The sequence below is a fragment of the Nannospalax galili genome, unplaced genomic scaffold (assembly GCF_000622305.1).
Source record: "Nannospalax galili isolate Female #2095 unplaced genomic scaffold, S.galili_v1.0 scaffold828, whole genome shotgun sequence".
In the NCBI taxonomy this organism is placed as follows: domain Eukaryota; kingdom Metazoa; phylum Chordata; class Mammalia; order Rodentia; family Spalacidae; genus Nannospalax; species Nannospalax galili.
In genome coordinates this window covers 470,535-493,378 of record NW_008359075.1, presented here as the reverse complement: position 1 = coordinate 493,378, position 22,844 = coordinate 470,535, and the positions used below count along the sequence as shown (strand labels likewise).

General features: G+C 38.2%; 1 protein-coding gene across 5 annotated transcripts in view; it reads right to left on the bottom strand.

The window, feature by feature from the left end:
* Chl1 (cell adhesion molecule L1 like) overlaps positions 1–22,844 on the bottom strand; it is a 206,838-nt gene that overhangs the window by 21,313 nt on the left and 162,681 nt on the right. For all 5 annotated transcript variants that reach the window (XM_029558428.1, XM_029558430.1, XM_008822695.1 and 2 more), the window contains 8 exons: positions 17,953–18,093; positions 17,083–17,194; positions 15,641–15,807; positions 14,369–14,534; positions 7,383–7,507; positions 3,763–3,864; positions 2,522–2,719; positions 1,260–1,330 (listed from right to left, as the gene is read on the bottom strand). In XM_029558428.1, coding sequence (XP_029414288.1) covers positions 1,260–1,330; positions 2,522–2,719; positions 3,763–3,864; positions 7,383–7,507; positions 14,369–14,534; positions 15,641–15,807; positions 17,083–17,194; positions 17,953–18,093 — 1,082 coding nt within the window. The remainder of the gene's footprint in view (positions 1–1,259; positions 1,331–2,521; positions 2,720–3,762; positions 3,865–7,382; positions 7,508–14,368; positions 14,535–15,640; positions 15,808–17,082; positions 17,195–17,952; positions 18,094–22,844) is intronic.

Sequence of the window (22,844 nt, the reverse complement as noted above, 5' to 3'; positions counted from 1 at the left end):
AAAAGTAGTTAGCTCTTTCTCCAAGCTCTTTGGTCTCTGGGCTCTTGAATGGATAGCTGTGACACTTTGCTTTAGCTTCAGGAAATGGTGAACAAGGCCCATAGAAGCCCTCAGAGAAGTCCCTGATATAGACTGAGTGTCATTACTGAGGATGAATCAAGCAGAGAAGCCTCAAACATTTCTTCCCCTCACAGGTGAGAAAGGGGATCACATTGTTTTGGACTTTTGTGTCTACATCTACAGCAAAGGAATAATGATGCTTTATTGACAAGGTTATTCTCAGAATTAGAAGCAAATATGCAAAATGCCTATAGAAACTAAATGTAGGTACCTCCAACTGGGAAATCAACTTTGTATAACATTGGCTAGACTATATGGTGAAATATTTTTTACTATGTTTTTCACTGAGAAAGCTTCTAAAATTTTAAAAATAAAATACTGGAAATTTGAAACTTCTTATAATAGAGTCCAACCACAAGTTGTATAGCTTGTAAATTGTTTACAAGGGCTAAAGCCTTTTCATACTCATTCTTTTTGTTTGTTTTTCAGTACTAGAGATTGAACCCAGGCTCTCAAGCACTCTAAGTAAGCACCCTGTCACTGAGCTATGTGTCGATCCCTTTTTGCAACACATCTTAATCACAGTGATTGCTAAACATTGATAACTTAATATTTAATTTCATTCACCAAAGCTAAGATTTTGATCTTAAAAATATATTGTCTCAGAGGTTAAGAACAGTGGTTGTTCTTGCAGAAGACCCGGGTTTGAATCCCAGCACCCACATGGCAGCTAACAGCTGTCTGTAACTCCAGTTCCAGGGGATTCGCCTCCACGGGTATTGCACGACACCGGGATGCACTTACCTACATGCAAGCAATGCACGCATACACGGAAAACAAAAATAATATTATATATATACATATATATATATATATGTATATATATATATATTGTCCTTGGGAGCTGGAGAGATGTCTCAGTGGTTGAGAGGACTAACTCCTCTTGCAAAGGATCCAGGTTCGATTCCCAGCACCCACAAGGCAGCTACGAACCTCCAGTTTCAGGGGACTCCGAAGCCCTCTTCTGACCTCCTGGGTATTGCACGACGCGGGTGCACTAACATACATGCACGCAACACACATAAAAAAGAATAAATAAAATTAAAAAAACAAATTGTCCTATCATTGTAGTTAGCATGGCAACCTAAAATTTTAAAAGGAGGCAAAAGAAACAGATTGCACGTTAAAAAAATACACACCTCCCATTTTATAACCATTTCCTTAGGTTGGGATGCTTGAACTCTGATATTTTGTGGATTCTTGTCTGGAGCTAAAAAAAAACAAGAATTAAAATTATGTTTTTCATTGTGTAGAAATCAAATGGTTAATCATCATATTACTCCTCCCCCAACATAAATAACTAAAAATTTTGACTGTATTTATTGATCTCAATATAGTTTAGTTCCAAAGAAAATGTAAGGCAGTTTTTCAAAATACCTTTTATTAAAAGGAGTAAGTGAGACTCCTATAATCATAGATTTGCTATGCAGTGGCTAGTACTTGGTTCTCTACATGTATCTTAAATTTAAGTCCACCAGTTAAAATTCTAAGCCTGTTTTTAAAAATATGTTTTCATTTTCAAACTGTTGTACTTTTCTGTTAAAATTATTGATATAAACGTATGTCCTGAGTATTTGCATCTAGGAAAATAAAATTAAACTTTATGAATTCACATTAAAAAACAAGTTTTAGAGACATCAAATTGAAAACTGTGTATAATAATGCAGCCATGGAATAGATTTAGGAGGAGCCATTTTGTTAGGGGAAAAAAGGCCAACAGCAGATTTAGCACTGAGTTCAAAATCAATTAAAATCATACACGTATCTGATCAAAAATTTACTTCCACTTGGTATTCCTCAATCAAAGAGGAGATTTGGTACAGGGTACTTATTTTACTCTAAGAAAATCAAGCACTGTGCTATGAACAAATTGATGTCCAATACCAATTTTGTAACATCGTTACTTTTCACTGTCATTTTGATGCTTTAAGAAATTGTCCTGATCATTTAGATAGAAACAGAAATACAAAAATTACTAACTGCATAAGAAGCAATCTATTAACACTTTAAAATTTTAAAAAGATGCATATGAGTCAAAAGTTTTACTTTAGAAAACTGAATCCTGGTTTTCTTTATAAACTGAACTTCAATTTAGCACTTACATTATGAGATCAGATTCAAAGATGATATTTAGCTACTGGAAACTATTTAAAATAATGCTCTCTCAAATTCCATACCAGAACTGCATTTCCCTGCTCTTTGTCAAACAATTATTGAACACTAAAATTTAAAAAGCAAAAATACAAGAATACTTCTAATATTGTAAATTATTTGCAGGCATTTTCAAAATAGTTGGAGGAATTTAATATCGTATATCACATAACCTTTGTCATTCTACATGCTGAAAGATGGGCCCGATGTAAAACATTTTATGAGAAACCTGATGTGAGAGCCTGCATACCTGCTGGTGGGGTTTCATGGTGGTCCGACGGCTGGCTGGGGTGACTTCTCCCCACTTCATTCATGGCTATGACCCTGAACTGGTATCTCACATATGGAGCCAAAGGTAACACCACCTCTGTTTCCTCTCCTTGGACTCTAGTTAGCTCCTCCCACTTTCCAGGTTCCTCTCTGTTTCCTTCAAACTCTACAATGTACTCTGGCAGTAAGAAATGAACAAGTCATTAGAAGATATTGAGAAGGCTTAAACTCTATTAAGATTTATTTACAATATTACAAGATTTAAAGGAGTCAGATGCGTTGGTACATGCTTTCAATTCCAGCACTCAGGTAGCAGAGGCAGGCCAATCTCTGTGAAATCAAGGCCAGTCTGGTCTGCACAGCAAATTCCAGGCCCCTTGAAGCTACAGAGAGACCCTGTCTCAAAAAACAATTAAGAAAAAAAAAAAGAAAGAAAGAAAAAGAAAAAGGAAAAAGAAAAACCCCAAACAAAACAACAATAAAACGCTTAAAAGGATAGAAAGGAATGATGGATTAAAAGAAACCACATAAAATGCTCGCTATAGTGGTGGACAATTGCAATCCCAGCACTGGAAAGGTGGAGACGGGAGGATCCCTGAGGTTCACTAGTCAGCCAGACTAGTCCACTTATCAAGTCACAGTGACAGCCTATATCTCAAAAATAAACAAACAGATATGTCAACACTGCCTGAGGAACAACACTGCAGGTTCTCCTCTGACCTTCACACACCCTGCCACATACATGCATGCACCTATGCACCTGCATACACAGAAAGGCACACACATATGTATTCAGCAAAAAAGTAGAACAATAAAGTTGTATCATTTACAGGGAAATGGGTAAAACTGGAGAAAATCATACTAAGTGAACTAAGCCAATCTCAGAAAGACAAATATTGTCTTTTTCTCACTCGTGGTTCCAAGGCTTAATATACTTACATAAAATCATGTACGAGCTTTCATATATGACATGAAAGTAAAATTAAAACTGTCTCGTGGGGTAGGGAGAAGGTGACTAATGTGGGGGGTAATAAAAGGAAAGGTAGGGGAGCACGAGGAAAAATATCTCCAAGATACAATATATACTTATAAAAAACTTAAAAGTAAATACACAAATAAAGCTTTAAAGAGTACTTTAATAAGGACAACCCACAGCTAAAATGGCTATAACATTAAGTTGATGCTATAGGGCAAAGAAAGCAGGCTTCCAAATGTCCTTACCACTGATATTGCTATTGTGGTCATTTCCAGCCTCCCAGGACAGCCGGATACTTCTGTTCTGCCTCTCTGACAAGCGAAGGTTTTCTGGAGGATCTGGAACATCTAGTCAATAACAAAAGATAACTGTAAGGAAAATGCAGATGGTTGCTTTTGATTCTCTGATTTCCAGACTCAGATATATTTCCAGCCTCCATTCCTTTCTGGACCATGACTCTGAACTACATGTTCAGCAACACTTCAGTTTCTATGTCAAATGCAACCTTCTTCATACCTGTTACTCTTTGCCCACAGTGGTTCTCAGGTCATCCTTGACTGGATGGGAGCATAAGAATTGTTTTGGCAGTGGTTTTATTTTATTATTTTGTTTTTTACTTTATGTGTATGAGTGTAATTCCTGTATGTAGGTAGTTGCACCCGTGTCGGAATGCCCACAGAGGTCAGAAGAGGGCCTCAGATTTACCAGAATTGGAGTTACAGACAGTTGTTAGCTGCCGTGTGGGTGCTGGGAATCAAACCTGGGTTCTCTGCAAGAGCAGTCAGTGCTCTTAACCGCTGAGCCATCTCTACAGCCCTTTGTAGTGGTTTTTAACAATGAAAGTCTCTGTCCCTCACCTTGGAAGGGAGCCTAGGCATCTTCATTTGCCTAGGTGTTGCCTAGGTTACCTATTGCCTGGGTGATGGTTGTATATGATCAACTTTAGGAGATTTGACAGATATACTGTTTATCTAGATCTATATGTCTGATTCTTGCCCTGTGTATGATTAAAGGATTCTTAAGACAAGAGATCTCTTAGTAATCTTTGTATTGTTCATGGTGCTTTGCACATAAATATTTTGTGCTATAAATGAGTAAGGGAAAATATATTGTCACTTCAATCATGCATATAACTATCCTACTAGACCAATAAAAATTATGCCCTATGGTTATAGATGAGTAAGACAGGGAACAAGCTTTTCTGCAACTGCTTTGGGTTTTTATTATAATTTATGATGGTCAAGTCTATACATATTTTAGCAGATTTATAAAAGCATTGATCTGGGGTACAGAAAAGGGTAGGAAGCATTAGAGGAGGCAGACTGGGCATTGGCAAATGTAACAGAAACTGGAATATTGAGATGGTAATGACACACTTTTGAGTGGTGAAATACACAGAAAGTTTGAACAATTTTTCATTAAAAGTCACAATAAAAAGGAAATCCTGTCTCAAATGAACTTTATTTCCAAAATTTGCATCAAGACTCTCAAATACTTGGTATTTGCTTTTGCTCAGAGGACAGTGAAGTCATTTTCGGGGCAGCCTTTAGGCCCCTGCATAGCGTTTGCAAATTCTTAAGAGTTGATCAAATGCTTTGATCAAAAACATGTTTCCAACTAAGAATGGAGCATGCTTACTTTTAAAATGTGGTAAATGATTATATTCAAACTTTAGAATCTTAAATCAAAAGTTATTTCCTTTAGACTAAAGATACGACTTCATGATCTGAGGTCTTGTCAAGTGCCCCCCAAAATATTTCTTCAGTGCTATTCTGTATTTGTAAGCTCAGAAAATTTGCTTTTCTCTTGTAAGTTTACTAAGAATTCACTCAGTTATGAGGCTTACTGGAACACCTCGCTCAGCATGTTTCATCTGAGATCAAAATCTGATTCCTCAGAGCATCACAGGGTGCTGAAAAGAAGACTTGCAACAGAGATTCTGCAAACCAATATTCTCAAAGTGTTTTTATGTCACGCATTCTGCAAATAACTTCTCATGAAACTGATTTAGATCTAGGCTTCGAGGCATCTAAAACATTGTTTTCTTTGGGCACTACAAGTGTTTATAATGGCTTTTATTGTCAGCTATTGAGATGTTTTTTAACCAGGGACTGAAAAATTAGAATTTTAACCATCTTACTAAAAATTCTTCAAGCGTTGTTAATTTTCATTCTAAAAATATTGGCAGGTTATTACATAAATGGTATGTATAATCATAGGAACTATTTATTTAAATTAGCAAAATTTAATGGTGCTAGAAAATGGCAAACTAATCATAAGGATGAATTTTGAATTTTGCAAGGAAAGAGAGAAGATAAACACCAATCAAGCAAAAGTTAATCAATCCTTTGTTGCTGTTGTCACTCAAAATGCCAAGGAGCAAGGCTCATGAGTCCCCACAACCTATACCAACAGCAGCTGAAACGAAGTTCATTTTATTGGATGCTCAGCCACATTACCTGGCAAATTACTGTTGGGATAGTGACTTGAGGATTAAATATTTTGGTTTGAAGAGTCCTGAGGAAGCTCACAGTTACAGATAAACATGTGATCCAATGAATCAAGTTCATGTCTTCTACAGTGTGGAATATACTATATACTTGATACAACTCAACCTAGTAGCTGCTACCTTCATGAAGAGATTCAAGATGTGCTTAATGATTTCACTGGCTGTCTCAGGAGAGAATGGTATCTTTTCTTATCATTCTGTACACTACACCACCCAAGTAATCTATGGACCCCGGAAAATAGGAGTGCTGGAAATACAAAGACTTATTCATAACGGTCACTAATCTAGTCATATATAGAGGAGTTTAGACAAAAATCAAATGTTCTTAGAAATACCAATAGACTGAAAGACAGTTTTCTTTTGAAATGGAACACACAAAAACTGTTAAAACATCTGTAGCAGGTGTTTCCTTCTATACATGAGACAATAAATAGCTCAGGCAAATTAGGTCATTTCAATAGGTGATGCTAAGAACTCTTTCTTAAATACATGTGAGTAGAGTGTCTAGAGCTGCCAGAATTGTTTCAGAAAGAATTGTGTGGGGGATGCCACCCTGGAGGGGCTATGACTTGGGCAGCAAGACACAACCAGCCTGCAGGGAAAAGGGAAGAAGAGAGAACACACTCCACACTCTATTCCCAGGACTCTGTATCTGTAGCGTCAACGGAAAGATGCAGCACAAGTGGTAAGTGGTTTGCCGATCTTGTCCTTACAGGGCAGGTTTCCAGGTTGAAGAGCCAGCAGTGAGTAAATCTAGATAGAGACTAGGAAAAACCCAGCATATCGTCTGAGAGCTATAAATGTTGGTGGTTTCAGGAGTAATTGCACTGATTACACCAGTGAAGTGTGCATGCTGTTTACCTATTAGCACTTTAAAAATTCAAATGTGTTCCCTTGCAAGATACTTGCTATCTATCCTCATCCTTTCTCCTTCCTTGAGTGCTCAGCCTGTGAGTTTGGTGAAGAACGTGACCACTGAGCATCCACTTCTGGAAACTACTGTTCCCCTTCTTCCACACAGCCCACCTCCATTCTCAGCCCCATCTCTGTGAACCTGAGGAGAGGGTAGCTTGAGTGTTTCAGCACACAGGACTGTTTTGTTTTTTCTCTAATGACAGCTCTGCTTATCTCCTGCTGCTCCTGGCAAACTTCCCATGGATGGAAAGCGATTAATCATTAATTAATTTCTTCTATATGAGAAGAAGAGAAAACATTTGAAAGTGATATTACTTTTTAAATAAAAATACTCTAATTTCAGTATATGTAAAGGGAATCAAATTACAATTGGCTTTATTACCCGAGCACAATGGCAGTTAAACATACAAGGGAAGCAAGCTCTTTGCTTGCTGCACTTACCAAGGACAGTTACTTGGATTGATTCAGAAACACTATCCAGAAGAGTTTGAGCAGAACAGGAGTAAATACCTTGATCTTCTACAGTGATATTAGATATGGTCAGGTTAGCTCCATCAATAACTATTCTACTGAGAAAAAAAACCCACATGATAAGGATAAGAACAATAACAATAGCTATAGTAGAAATACAATTATTTAACAATGTACGATGCACATGTTTCCTGGAAAATGATTTAAAGTAGAATATGTCCAGTTGACGTAATGAAACTATTGTTAAAGAATGTCACTACTGAGAACTGGGGATAAAATATGCAGTAGGCACAGTACAGTCATAAGTGGGATCACACTTTAAGAAATAATGAAGTCCAATCATCTGTGATCATAGGTTATGATGAAATTATGTCTTACCTGACCTAAGTATCACACTATGCTTACAAGAGCTCGGATAAATTTGAGTAATTCTTACCATATGCATGAGGGACCCTACATAGGATCTAGGAAGCTGTTTCTCACAAAACAATATTCTAGTATTCCATCCAGGTCTACAGAGCCAGAATGTTATGATGGCATCTAACAATATCTATTTTTGTCAATGTATTTTTAATTGAATTTTTGTGGATTCTATACAATACACTTTAATCATATTTAGACCTCCCATATCTGCACCTCCCCAATGGCCTACCACAGGATTTCACAGATTCTGTCTTATATGTTAAAGCTTATCAAGTCAAGTTTGTGTACCCAGCTGTCTTTCAGTGTGAGTTCATCCATTGTTCAGCCTTGGCTAAAGTTGGGGCCTCCTGCCCATTTTCCCAGTCCTTTGCTGGTTTTTATTTTATCGAATTTGCATGGGTCTTGTGCATGTCATCACCATTGCTGTAAGTTCATATGAGCAAGTTCCCAGGAGATTGTAAGAAGACTCTGTTTCCTTATAGTCATGTACGACCCTGGCTTTTACAATCCTTCTAACCCTTCTTCTACAATGATCCCTGAGCCTTGGTTAGGTGAGATTTAATATAGGAGTCTTATCCAGGGACACGCACTCCAGCACAGCAAACTATATTGGCACAGTAGTGACAGTACCTACTTGAACTTAAAGCCCACTCAACAGGTGGGAACTCATATTTTGGATGGCAAATGGTTCTAGAAAAAGTCTTAACTCTGTCATATCCCTAGACAGTCATAATTTCTCATTATATGCTAAATATGGATCCTTATATTTACAGATAGGCATATCACTGACCATTCATCAAAGAAACTTCTTTTGCAACAGACAGAGTCTAGTCCAGAGTTCCACAACTGGTCACACACAGAGAAAAAGTGTCTGTGAGATGCCCTAGCCTGAAGGACACATCAACAGTGGAACCTAAACACCCAAGGCCCATGGAACATAGTGGAACAAGTGGTAGAGCGAAAACTAATGTATTTCAAACTAACGTATCTCAACTCTCATTTGTGGAGCTTTCTCATGCAACAGAGAGCAACTGGACACAACTGGCCAGAGTGTAGATTACAACATCTATTTTTTTTTTAGAAGAGGCATTTCATTACAGCTTTAACATGTTCAATAACAATTTCCAGAGCAAAGATACATCGCTTTCAAAAGTGGTTATAAAATTTTTAGGTTCGCAGTTGAATTAATAGGTATACAATATTGAGCTCAGTATAAATGCTATAAAACATAAAATTGAGTTTTAATCTTTAAAAAAATATCTTTGTTTCATTTTAAAATATACTGTTTCTTACAGAAATACTCATTGTTTTGCTTATAACACTTAGATGTTGGATCATGCTTCTCTAGTCTGTATGTATCTGATTATTACTAGTCATGGTCAGTTGCACTCGGATCCTTGGCTCCTATGTATGGATGTAAAGTCATCGGCAACATCTATTTTTAACAAGTTTTCTTTACCTCTCTACAGTTGTGCCTCCAAGAGCTGATAATTAAACTGCATGCCTTATGTGAACAGTAGAGAGCAGGCTTATATTTCTTTCTGAGAATCATTTCAACAAGCTTTTAAAAAAATCAGTTCTATTTATTTTGGCACTTTGTAATAATTTGCCACAGAAAATTAATCTTTTGTCAATTCTACCTTATATGCTATAACTATGCCATTATCAATATGGCTCCACATATTTTTAAAATGTGAATTTCTGGAGTTGGAGAGATGGCTCAGTGGTTAAGAACACTGGTTATTCTTGCAGAAGACCCAGGTTCCAATCCCAGCACCCACATGGCAGTTAACAACTGTCTAACACTCCAGTTCCAGGGGACCTAACAGCCTCTTTTGTCCTCCACGGGCACTGCACGACATGGGTGCACTTACCTATATACAGGCAATACACACATACACATAAAATAAAAATAATAAATAATTTTTTTTAAAAAAAATGTGAAGTTCCATTAAATTTAAATTATGCTCACACCAGTATACGCAATTGAAAAATATTGCTATTTTCCTTGTGGAAAAGAGACATTCTTACATAATTGAAAATTTTAATGCTAAGTTAATAAAGTGAAAACTCTGAAGCATAGAACACAAAACTGTAGTGAAAGCTAGCGTGGTTCTGACTTTTGACTGGGAATGGGAATTTTGAATGGGAATTCTTCCTGTTCTTACAGAGGTAACTGAACAGCTTGTCAGCCAGCATTACTGATACTGCTGGGCAAGAATCTCACTATAATTCTAGATAAAATATGACTTGTTTTACCTTTATTTATTTATGGGAGGGAGGGCAAATGCCACAACAGGAGTTTGAAGGTTAGAGGACAACATGCAAGAGTTGGTTCTCTTCTCCCATCACGTGGGTTCCAGGGATTGAACTTGGATTATCAGCCTCGGCAGGAAGCACATTTATCCACTGAGTCATCTCACTGACCCACAATTTAACTTTGGCTTGAATTAATTTCTCAGTCCCTGTTAGCTATTTGCCCATTTGACACAATGTTAAATTGTTGTACATACTGATGATTGTGGAAAATTTTACTATCTTGGGTTCATGAATGTGATTTAATAACCTTTTTAGGCAGGGCTATACAAAGCTACTCTTTCACAGGAGCTCATGGAAACAGAAACCTTACCAAAGTTTTGCATGTTAGCATGAGGCTTCTTCAGGTCAGAAAAACAGAGCAACTTTTTTTGGTAACTCACTGTGGCATTGTGCATTTTGTTCGCTCTTGCAAATTTCTTGAAGTCCTTCAAATTAATCAGGACAGAATGACCTTGCCATTTGGTGGGTAAGATACATGCCCAGTCTCAGTCTAGGTACCATTCAGAACATCTGAAGGCAGGACAAGGGCCCCAGAATTTGAAAATCAAGTTCAAATAACTCATGGCACAAACAACAATCTGAGACTGCATCAGCAAGGACATGGTGCTGTGCTGTGGTGACCGCTGCCCATTGTCAATGCGGTAGTAAGAATTGGGAACTTCTTTTCACTTTGTTCCTACCGTAGCTGGACTAGATTCTGCTTGAGTAACTTCTGTCCTTTTCACTCTCACAGAGACTGTCCTTTATGCTCATCTCCTGCCTTCTCAAACATTCCTTTGTTTGTCTCTATCTGCTTAATCACCTCACCAAAGTAACCTTTTTATCACTCCAGGACCTCACCTCCCTCACCTGCAATATCCAAATGCTGAACCCCAGTCCATGTTATCCTCTGCTGTTGTCCTACCCCATTCCAACTGTGAGACAACATAATTCTTCTTGGAGACCTATGATTGTGGCTCTCAATTCTACCAACTATTACTTCCATATCTTGGGGCAAAGCACTGAGCCTAATCCTCCTGGATTAAAAAGTGAAGCTAACAAATCCATATTTTTCCTCTCCAGGAGAAGAAAACGAAGTCAGGTACATACGATGATCAGTGCACACAGCAAAGCATGCTGCATGTTCAGAGTGTACGATTAACGACATGAGTCAAATTTATTATTTTGATTTCTGGCAATCATCCATCACATTTCTCACAGCATGTACTACAGTATGCTCGATTCCATCCATCATGCTTCTGTACTGTCAAAATTCCCTTAGTTTGTAAAATTTTAGGAAAAGACCCCCTCACTCTGTGTTGTGGTCTTTGCAGCCTTATCTTCCCAGCTTCTCATCCCACCCATTCAGTTGTTGTCGTTTTGAAGATGAAGAAAGCATCCCTTTATTAGTGCCAAGAATTGGTCCTACCACTTGTATTCTGCATCCCTTTCCTCCCACATCCTTCCAGTCATTGCTAGTTCACTTATCCCTCCTTCCCAAGCCACTGTATCTCCCCAGCAGGACTATGGCCTTCACTTTGCCTACAGTCATAAACAGGCTCTATTGCATTTGTTAATCATAGTTTATTGTTAAAAGTTTCTTCACACACATGCCCTATTTTGATTTTTCATAAGATTGTGGTCCATACCTACCTGTAGATTACCAATCCAAAGAAAACTCCTCTAGCACATTTCAGCCTACATGATAAAACTACTGTGAGGGCAAATAAGTAGAAAAGTATGCACAAATGTGCATAGAAAATACTAACTTAATATGAGCTACATAGTGGGCATAGTGTTCTAAAGAGACAGTCCCAGCCACTACCAGGGTCCTCCACATGGAAGGCAACAAGATGAAGATTTATAACCTGTCACTATTCCCTATGAACCTTTGGTTAAAAATTTAATACTTTATTTAGTAAAGGCTTCAGGTCCACACCCTGATGAAAAGGAGATAATGTCCTAACAGTTGAGAAGCAGAGATTATTGATGGATCATGGACTTATCACCTGTGATCACAACTTGCTCTAGCCTCTGCAGAGCCAAGACCAGCCATATGTAATCCTTCCCATTCCCTCACCCTGGCCCCATCCTCGCCTAAGGTTTTTTCCTGTGCTAAAGTAGCCATCTTTCTCTTGCCTCAGTGGATTTTTTTCTGGAGGACTCCAGGAACACTCTTATCCTTTGCATGGCCACTCAGCAGGTCAGATGTTCGTCTGAACATCATTTTCAGCCATGAGAGCGAAATATACAACTGGCCTACACAAAGGATCTTCCTGGTGTTTCAGGTTCAGAACTTAGATGTGTGTGTCCCAGTTACCAACTGGGCGTGGGACTTAGATTCTCTTCCCAACGATAGGCCAAAAATCACATGGATGAGCTCAGATACTCTGCAGCAGTGATCAAAGAGAGAGAATGTGGACAGGTGTCAATGGCTGAAAATTCACCTGAGGTCAATTCTGAGGAGGAAGAACTGTATTGTAAAATGAGATCTGCATGTTTAATAGCCTCTTGTTTTAGTAACAACTTTGTATAACGCATAGTCCACTTGTATAAACTGTCTCCACCCTCTCTCTCTAATGTATATATACATTTATATATTGCAAGGAGAAGTTGGATTAAGCTAGTGAACATGGCTGAGACTAATGTCTTTGCATAGAGAGGTGACATCTGCACACATATACAAATATGCACACACACACACATACACACACACACATACACACACACACTAGTAACAATGAGGCCAATCAAGTAACAGAAGTGAGAAAAACAGATTGGAGAAATGAGAAATTTACATACAAAAAAAAGAATGGAGAAAAATGACCAGTTTCTTATATTTTCTAAGAATGCCACAATAATCTACAGTAGCTTTATGCTAAAGCTATCTTTTTATTTTTTCTTCAAGCTTTTTATTTTTCTTCAACATAAATGGCACACAGACACCAAGCAGATTTCCTGAAACCACAGATCTATTCAGTGTGAGATCTGGGACTCTAGCCCAAGTCACTGAACCCAAGTGCACTCTTTTAACTAAGACTCTGCTGTGCTGGCTACTAAGGAGTCTAAAGAGAGTGTCCTGTCTCCAGACCTTCAGAGTTACTGTTTTCAAGTAATAACAAAATATAAGTTCAGATGAGACTTGACTCTGAAATGGTAAATGCAGAGAGACCACAAGAGGAAGCAAAGCTGACCCCTGTGAGTTTTTGAAAGACAAAGCATGCATTCTTGAATCCATTCATTCTTTTCACTCTTTGATGTACTTAAAATGGTCTAGTGCTTTTCAACAGCTATTCATAGTTTCTTCTTTATTTTCTCTGGTATTTTCCCCGTTCAGAATCCTCAGAAGCCTGCCCTCAGCCTCTGCCTACAGAAATTTTACCTTCACAGATCCAACCAACTACCAATGGACAATATTTTAATATTTTTAATCTTGCATGTGTAGTGAGGAGGTACACACTCTTTGTTCCTTGAACAACACCATATAATGGCTATTCTCCTAGCATTCTTTTTGAGCTGGGCTTCATAAACAATATACAGGTGACTTAAAACATAACTGAAAAAGTGAAGTTTAAATATGACATCATTTTTGGGAGGGGTTTGACCACCCACAGATTTTCACATCTGCTTGGGATTTAAGACACTATCATCACAGATACGAAGGGCAGACTGCTGTTACCAATACATTCTCTAACAGGCTGAGTATCAGGTATAACTGAGGGTGTGTGCATAAGGAGTCATATGAGACTGGAAGGTAGAAGGGTGTGATCACTGCCTATTTAAAGTGCAGTGTGAACAGAGACACCCGTTAAGGGTGTTTGGACCCTCCAGTACACCAGTGGAGTGAGGTGCCCTTGGAGATGGCAGCAGTTTTCTGACACGTGGCTCACTGATGAGGAAGAACCCAAAACAATAGTGAGAATGCCCACAACATGCTTTTCCAGTCTTTCCAGTGTTTTTGAAAACTCCTAAATCTATTCAGTTAATCTACCTGCCTCTAATACCTGGAGTGGGCTTCTGTTTCCTGCTCTGAGATGATGGGACATGTTTTCTAAACAAATAAATAGCAAAACCAAGGAAAACTTCACAGGAAAATGGAAGAAGTGCCTTGAGGACTGATATATATTAGTCAGTTTTTGCGTTTTAGTGCACTGTGGATAATTTTAGGGCTATTTCTAACACAATCTGTTATGTCCATATACAGACACAACCAGCTTTTGGAAGAGTTTACACACCTGCCATCTTCAGTGCCATTGATTTCAAAGGCTTCTCCATCCTTCCTCCAGGACAGCTTCAAACTGGGTTTCAAATGTGAGTCACATTTGCTCTCACAGTGTAACTCAAGCACATGTGATTTAGGGACGCGAGGATCCTTAGGATAAACTCTGAGTTTTGTAGCATCTGTATTTGTTTTAATCAAGCAAAGATATTAGAACTACAGAGCATGGCTCCCTTTGTTATCAAAAAGCTGCAGTTGAATAAACAAAAATTATCTTCATCATCACAGTCAAATCCACACATAATATTTGTCCCACTGCAATTTTTTTCTATGAAGACTGGAAATCTGATAAACTTTATGTGAAGTAGCAATTAATACATTAACAGTTTTTCTTACTGTTCTTTGACAAAGGAAATAATAAGCACGTGAGCTAACAAGTGTCTTTGGAATTAGAAAATAGCCTGATTTCTCCATTTAGTGTTTCCAAATATATAATCACTGTATTTTAATAAAAATGGGAAAGGTGATTTTCTATCAGCATGCTTATCATTAATTCATAAACCTGAGCAAAGCAGTGACTCCCTTGCACAGATGTACTATGGACACAAAAGGGCAGAATTATGCAGTAAACTTGACCAACATAGGACTGCACCTGCTTTGTTACACAGCCAAACTCCCAGGGGTTAGAGAGGAATTGTGTATGCAGTAAACACTTCATATATACTTGAAAAATTCCTTGTTGAATAAGTTTTAGAGAGTAAAAGTCTAGAGCAAGACTAAATTGGTAATAATAACAACGAAGAAATGTTAATATAAAATGTCAGCGAAGTCTGAGATTATTGGAGATTCCTAGGAGTTCCTGGAAGAGGGAAGGTTAACAAAGTTAGGATTTAAAAAGAGAACAAACACGTATCTCCAACCTGTCATGTTGCATTCTTTATGACGCTGAAATTCTATGAAATGCTTAGAACAAAACTGAGGACTAGTGGTACCACCAGAGTTTACTAGTGATATAAAGTATAAATTCAAAAGTACTTCAGAATATGGATTTTTTAAGACAATGATGGTTATCCATCACCAAGGGTACATAGCTGCCCAAACCATGTACCTTATACCCTGCCATGCCAGCAATAGTCTTTTAGATAAAATAAAATGGAGGACTTCTGAAAAACTATCAAAAGAATTTTAAATGGTCATCAAACTTCAAGCACATTGTTTCATTTGGGAAAATGAAGACAGTCTGAGCCAATATGAGAATTGATGCAAAATAAAAGTGAAATGGCAATACTTCTAATATCCAAGTTAGCTGTGACGGCAGCTTTTCCGATCGCATTTTCTACCCAACAGGAGTACGACCCCGCATCTTCCTCACTGCTACTGTTGATTTGCAGTGTGCCGTTTCTGTAGATATGGTACCGCCTTCCTTCGAGGGGCTGTGCTTCATCCGCTGTCTCCCTGTGGAGAAACAGGAATGAGTCCATTAACATCATGACACAGTTTTACACTCTGCATATAGTTCACTAACATCATCCAGGCTCATCCTTTCCTCAGAAGTTTAGTATAATTTTTGAAATATTCCGCTCTAGTTTGCTTAATATCTCTCAGAATTGGTCAGGATGTATATCCAAGCTGACCAAGACACTTCAAGTAAAGGAAATCCAATCCCCACTCTAGGCTGTTTCTCTCTCTCTCTCTCTCTCTCTCTCTCTCTCTCTCTCTCTCTCCTTTCTCGTTGTTTTGTGTGTGTCCTCATAGCTTAAGAAATATTTTCTGGTTTATTGATAGTGAACTCTATAGTTAATGATTCCTCCAAGGTAGCAAATGGGAAAGCAAGTAATTGAAAGAGATAATGAGCCTTCCTAACCTCCGTTGTTCTAAGAGAACATTGGTCATTCAGAGATATTAGAAGCCTCTTCTGTGGGCATGGATTGCACTTACCCTATAGACCCCAGAGTCATTTTCTGCAACATTTATCCATTTTCCAGGCATTTCCTGACACAGCTTGATTAACCCTGTATAGTTCACAGTAAGTGACTGCTTGAGCTTGCCCAGGATTTTAAAAAGCAGAGACTAGGCTGAGTAAAGCAAGGGACTTTCTTCCCATGTAAATGGATGTTAAGCATTTCAGTAAGCAAATAAATGTTTTAATAGAATATTTTTAACAGTGAAAAAACACGCAATAAATAAAACATCACAAGTTGATTAGAATCAGATTTTGACTTTAAATTGGTATGACCTGGCTAAACTTGTCTCCCCCTTCTTCAAGCCCCGCAGAGCAATGGACAATGATTTAACAGTAGATTAACCAAGTTTTATCAGTAAAGTAGCCAAACCAATACACACATATGAGTCTTCAGACTTACAGCAAAATAACATTATTACAACTAAAATCAAAATGGACATATATGTTTATAACTGACTGTAGACTGGAAGCAACAGCAATTGGGTATTCATGACCTTAGATATCTCCATCACTGAAAACCAAATGTACCTCTGCAATTACCTCAATAATCATTTCAATCCATTGTTTTTACTATGAAAACAAATTTCTCTGTATTTCCTCATGGGAGAAAATCTTAGAATCACGGAAAATGATTGCAAGAAATTAAGTTTCTTTCCTTATTTCTCAGGGACAACTGCTCCATGAAGCAAGACAGACATGGTACAGACTGTCAAATGATGGACAGAGAAATCTTTGCATTCCCTTAAGGGATCAGCAAGGCAGCTTACCAAGTTACTATTGCCTGAGGCGAAGCAAAGAATTCACAGTGTAAGAAAGCACTCTGCCCAACCACAGTGGCATAATTTTCTTCATCTTTAGTTTGAATCAGTGGAAGAACATCTGTTAGAAAATAAAACAAGTTTTTAAATCCTTATGCAACTATTACCTACAAAGTACATTTTTCTATATCTTTGACATATTAATAAAAATGGAAGGCTGTTTAACATTAAAATACATATTCTTGACTTTTGATAGTATCTAAATTGAGCATATGTGTAAGCATAATTTCTGTATGAAGTCCAATGTGCATTTGTAAAGTCATCGTGTTTTGACTTTCTTCCTCATGCTTTATGTGTCAAGAATTCAGTTGATACTTGGGGTTGAAGAAATAGCTTCACCTGTAAAGAGCTTCCTGTGTAAGCATTAAGACCTAAGTTCTATCCCCAGAGCCTATATCAAAGTAAAAAACCAAGCATAGTGATGCATGCTTGTAATTCCACAGCAATTGGGAGGTAGAGACAGGTGGATCCTTGAGGCTCACTGACAAGCCTAGTCTACTTGGTAAGTTCCAGACCAATGACAAACACTACTTGCAATATAAAGGGAGTCAGTGCCTGAACAATGACACCCGAAGTTCTCTCCTGGCTTCCTCATATACATACATACATACATACATACATACGTACATACATACATACGTACATACGTACATACATACATACGTACATACATACATACATATGACATGGATATGTCACACACACAGACATGGATACATGAAAACACACACACACACCCTCAGTTGGTACTTGTGACTATGATCATAATCATCTTCCTCCAGAAAACAGCAGGTGATGTTAGCCTTCATGTATGCTTACCTACAACATCAATATTGGCATTGGCAAGGATGGTTCCATGGATGTTTGAGGCTTCACACTGGTACACAGCAGTATGATTTGGTTGTAGGTTGGTAAAACTGACTTCCCTGGGGAAGACAACATCACCAGCAAATGGATGATCTGCAAGAGATTAGGGGAAGTCAGCATGATAGAGAGCAGGTTATAAAATAATCTGTCACACACTATTTATATTTTCGTACCAGTTTAAGGTAAAGAATGGTTCACTGAAGCCAAGTTTTTATACTTGGCTAAAGTCAACCATGGATTACTCTTTTCAGACACTTGCATTTTCAACTTTCCTTCAAATAAATATTTCTTTTTAAAAATGTTCTTTTTACTTTTTAAGAATCTCACACATGAGTATTGTGTTTGCATCATTTCACCCCCTACAATCCCCCTCCAACTCATCCCAAGCCCCCAACTCCCTTTGAATGTCTTATCCTCTGGTTATTGTTACATATACATATATACATTTATAAACACACACATAATGCACTGATCCCACTTACGGTGCTTCTGTGTACACGTATTTAGAATTAACACTTGGGAACAGATAAGCTATCAGGAAGCTGGTCCGTGGAGAAAACTTTTTCTCCCTCAGCATTCATTGAACATTTCTTATGAAAATATAAGTTTCTCTACAGCTCCTTGGCTCTCCATATCCCATCTCATAATAAGACCCCAGATGATCTGTTTGACAAGCAAGTCCCACTGTGAGCTGACTCACAATTCAGAACTGGTGTTCAGATTCGGTGCACATCATGAGGTCAATACAATAAACTGCAATTGGTCCTGATTTCTCCCTTAACACCTTGGTTCCTGGTTGACTATTTTGCCTTTGCACAGCTTTTAGATTTGTTGTAATGACTTTTACAATATGAACATACTCTGGACTAATGACTTTTACCTAACCTTGCAACCAAAAAGTTATTTTTTGTAATGTAGTTAAGCTCACTGAGACAGGTGCTCCTCTTCTAACCTGGGGGGATTACTATACCAGATTTTAAACTGTATTACAGAGCTATAACCATAAAAGCAAGATGGTACTGGCACAAAAATAGACCCATAGATAAATGGAACAAAAATGAAAACCCAAATATGAGTACATGCAATTTCAGCCACCTGGTAATTGACATATGGGCCAAGAACATTCACTGGAGGAAAGACAGCACGTTCAGCAAATGTTGCTGGCAAAACTGGATCTCTGCCTGTAGAAGAAAGAAACTAGATCCTTATCTTTCACCTTGCACAAAAAGTCAACTCCAAATGGATCAAAGACCTCGATGTGAAGCCTGAGACCCTGAAACTGTTACAAGAAAACATTGGCAATAACTTACAAGATATAGGTGTAAGAAAGGATTTTCTAAACCAGACATCAATTGCTCAGGAAGCAAGGTCATCGTTCAACAAATGGGACCTCATTAAACTAAAAAGCAACATATCTAACAGAGATTTAACATCCAGAATATATAGCGACTTCAAAAAACAAAGAATCAAGAAAGGAAGTAACCCAATTAAAAGATGGTCTAAGGAGCTGAACAGACAGTTCTCAAAAGAAGAAATAAAGATGGCTAAGAAGCTTCTTAAAAGGTGTTCAATATTATTAGTAATTAGGGAAATGCAAGTTAAAACCACTTTAAAATTTCATTTTACCCTAGTCAGACTAGCTAAGATCAAGAGAATACATGATACCAATTGTTGAAGAGGATGTGGGGAAAGGGGAACACTCATCCACTGCTGGTGGGGCTGCAAACTTGTACAACCCCTATGGAAAGCAGTGTGGAGAACTCTTAAAAAACTACAAATGAACCAACCATTTGACCCAGTTATACCACTCCTTGGCATATACCCAAAGAACTCATCCTATTGCAGAGACTCTTGTATATTTGTTTGTTGTTGCTCTTTTCACAATAGCTAAGAGATGGAAGCAACCTAAGTGTCCCTCAACTGATGAGTGGATAATGAAAATGTGGTTCATTTACACCATGGTGTTTTACTCAGCAGTAAAGAAAGATGAAATCATGAAATGTGCAGGTATGGATGGAACTAGTAACTATTATACTAAGTGAAGAAACAGACTCAGAAAAACAAACAAACAAAAAATGACATATGTTCGCCCTTATATGTGGATCCTAGCACCAAATCCTGAAAAGTGAATATGTATCCAGACATAACTACAAGAACCAGGATAGTGAAAACGAGCCAGGGAGGTAAAGGAAGAGAAAGAATCTGAAAGAGAACAGTAGGAAATAGGCATTAATAAGGGAGATATGGGTAAAAATGGTGTTATTTAAGGGGAGAGGGGAGGGAGGGCTATACAAGGAAACTTGGTGACAAAGGGAAAGAAGGAGCTCAAGAGAGGTGTGATCATAGGCGAAGGGTATTATTAAGGGAGAAATGGGAAAAATGGGGGCACCTTAAATGGGGAAACCATGGTGGAAGGGTTAGACAATGTGAGAGATAAATAATGCCTAGCTAGTTTTTTAAAAAACAAGAAGGAACCATATTAATTGAATAACCTACTAACAAATTATGCATACAACTAGCTCAAGGAATATAATACATGTCTAGGCAAGGCTTATCTGAGAACATTTGGTCTTTGCCTAAGATTTATCTACATGGCACATGGTAATTAAAAGTACCAGACTGGTGGAACCAACCTTCTTGGATGTCTAACAGCCATACTTTGAGGCCTATACTAATTTGATCAGAGGGACATAAAGAACAGTTTTGCTCCTTGCCCTCCTAGGTCAACTAAACTCCAGGGGATTATGAGCATCTCTCAAAATGTCTTGTAACTGTGGTGTGTCACCTGTTATCTTGATCAAGGAGGCCATGGAGACCCCACCAAATGGAATTGAATCAGTGTCCAGTCTACAAAGAGAAGGGTCAACACAGAGGAAACATTTTGAAGCCAGCCATGGTCAAGTAGGACCTTTGACTTATCTTCACATAGATGGAACTGGTAAAAGAAAGGAGCTAAGGGCTACTCCCAAGTCCATGTGACCCCTGAGGAACAAATCCTCAAATGACCTTGAGAGTAAAAATAAATTGGTTTATCTGGGCTACCTGTATGGTCTTAAACACTGAAAAGAAAAGTATAACCAAATATTAAAGGGATCAATATAATTCTTTAAGAGTCCATGTGTATAGCTAAAATCTACATAAGAAGCAACAATGCCAAACAGGAGATACCTTCCTTTGAGTTGTTGGCCAGGGTGGCCCAAGAGACTCCTAGACAATTATCCAGCATAGAACTGGGAAAATGAATGGCAGACCCCAATCTTATCTAAAGGAATGTTGACAACTGATTGCTGCTAGATGAGGAAGAGCTGATCTTCCTAAAACAAGGAACTCTAACTCTAGATAAGCTGACTAGATTCAATAGATAGACAAGCACTGGGGAACGGCTGCGGGCACCAACAACACAGTGGACAGTAACAGGGATGACAGAGTATATGGGCTCCAGGGAGAGGGGGGTGCTTTGGGAGGATGCCATTTGGGATGTGAGTATATAGATGAATGAGATTGTTTGGGGTGTTCTGTGTGAAATACACACAAAGAAATCAACAAAAAATAAGTTATATTTGAGGAAGAAGTATAAAAATCGCTTCATGTTAATTAGTAGAGGTGAAACAATTACCATTGAAATCTACCTGATGATTTTATATCCATGCTCAGGTGGGTCTCAGAAAGTAACGGACTGTGGCTAGTAATAATCAGGTACTTAGAGATTAGAGACCATGTGCAAACATCTAAGTGTTAGCAGCATTAAAAATGAGTTTTCTGCCCCCCTTTAATCCCAGCACTAGGGAGGCAGAGGCAGGCAGATCTCTGTGAGTTCAAGGCCAGCCTGGTCTACATAGTGAGTTCCAGGACAGTGCGCTGATGTTTCGATGATGGTCGGGAAGGCGGTGTTGCCTTGTTCTCCCTTCCCCCAGTGCTTGTGGGAGTCAGGTGAGGTCACCTGTGAGGACTGGTCAGGTACGGGATGTCTGACCTTGTTATCTGTTCTTAAAGCAATCTCAATTATACTGAGCTCAATATTGTATAACTATTAATTCAACTGTGAACCTAAAAATTTACAGCCAATTTTGAAAGAGGAATGAATAGCTCTTCTAAGTTCTTATGAAAACTCTAACAAACACTACAAGGGACTGAGCCTCTGATCTTATCCTTTATTCCTATGCTACCACGGAAACTCAGAATCCTGCCAGAGCTAACCTTGTCATCCCTTCAGTCCCCTCACATCATGGACCCTGTGAGCATTCTGAATCAACACAGCATTGCAAAAGAAGAAAAGGGACTAAAACTTCAATGTTTAGATGAAAAACAAGTACACACTGAGTTCGGGGAACAGATGTGGCAATTGTACAATATACCACATACAGGAACAAGATTACAATGCTTCTGAAATTACAAGAAAATGGTTTTTAAAAATGTCTAGAAAAACACACTATTCCTAACTTAATCTAAGAATTCTGTATCAATTTTTTCCCTTTAGGTGAAATAATTTCCCACTCAAATTGACTTCTGGGTTCCACCCTAGCTCTGAATTTATTTAAGCTATGTTCCTCAAGTAAATAATTCAATTTCTGTGAGCCTCTGTTGCCATATCTGCAAAGTTAACCACAATAAATTCAATTTTTCCAAGGTTCTCTCAACGACATGGGATGGCATTCATGAGAAAAAATTTTAGGCAGATAATCAAACTCAGTATTTACACATTTTTGCTTAATTTTGAAATAAGTTTCACAAAGAATACAGATTCCTGAGGCTAGAGAGATGGTTCGGTGGTTAAGAGCACTGACTGCTCTTGCAGAGGAATGGGCTTTGATTCCCAGGTGAACAACCTTCTGCAACTCCAGTTC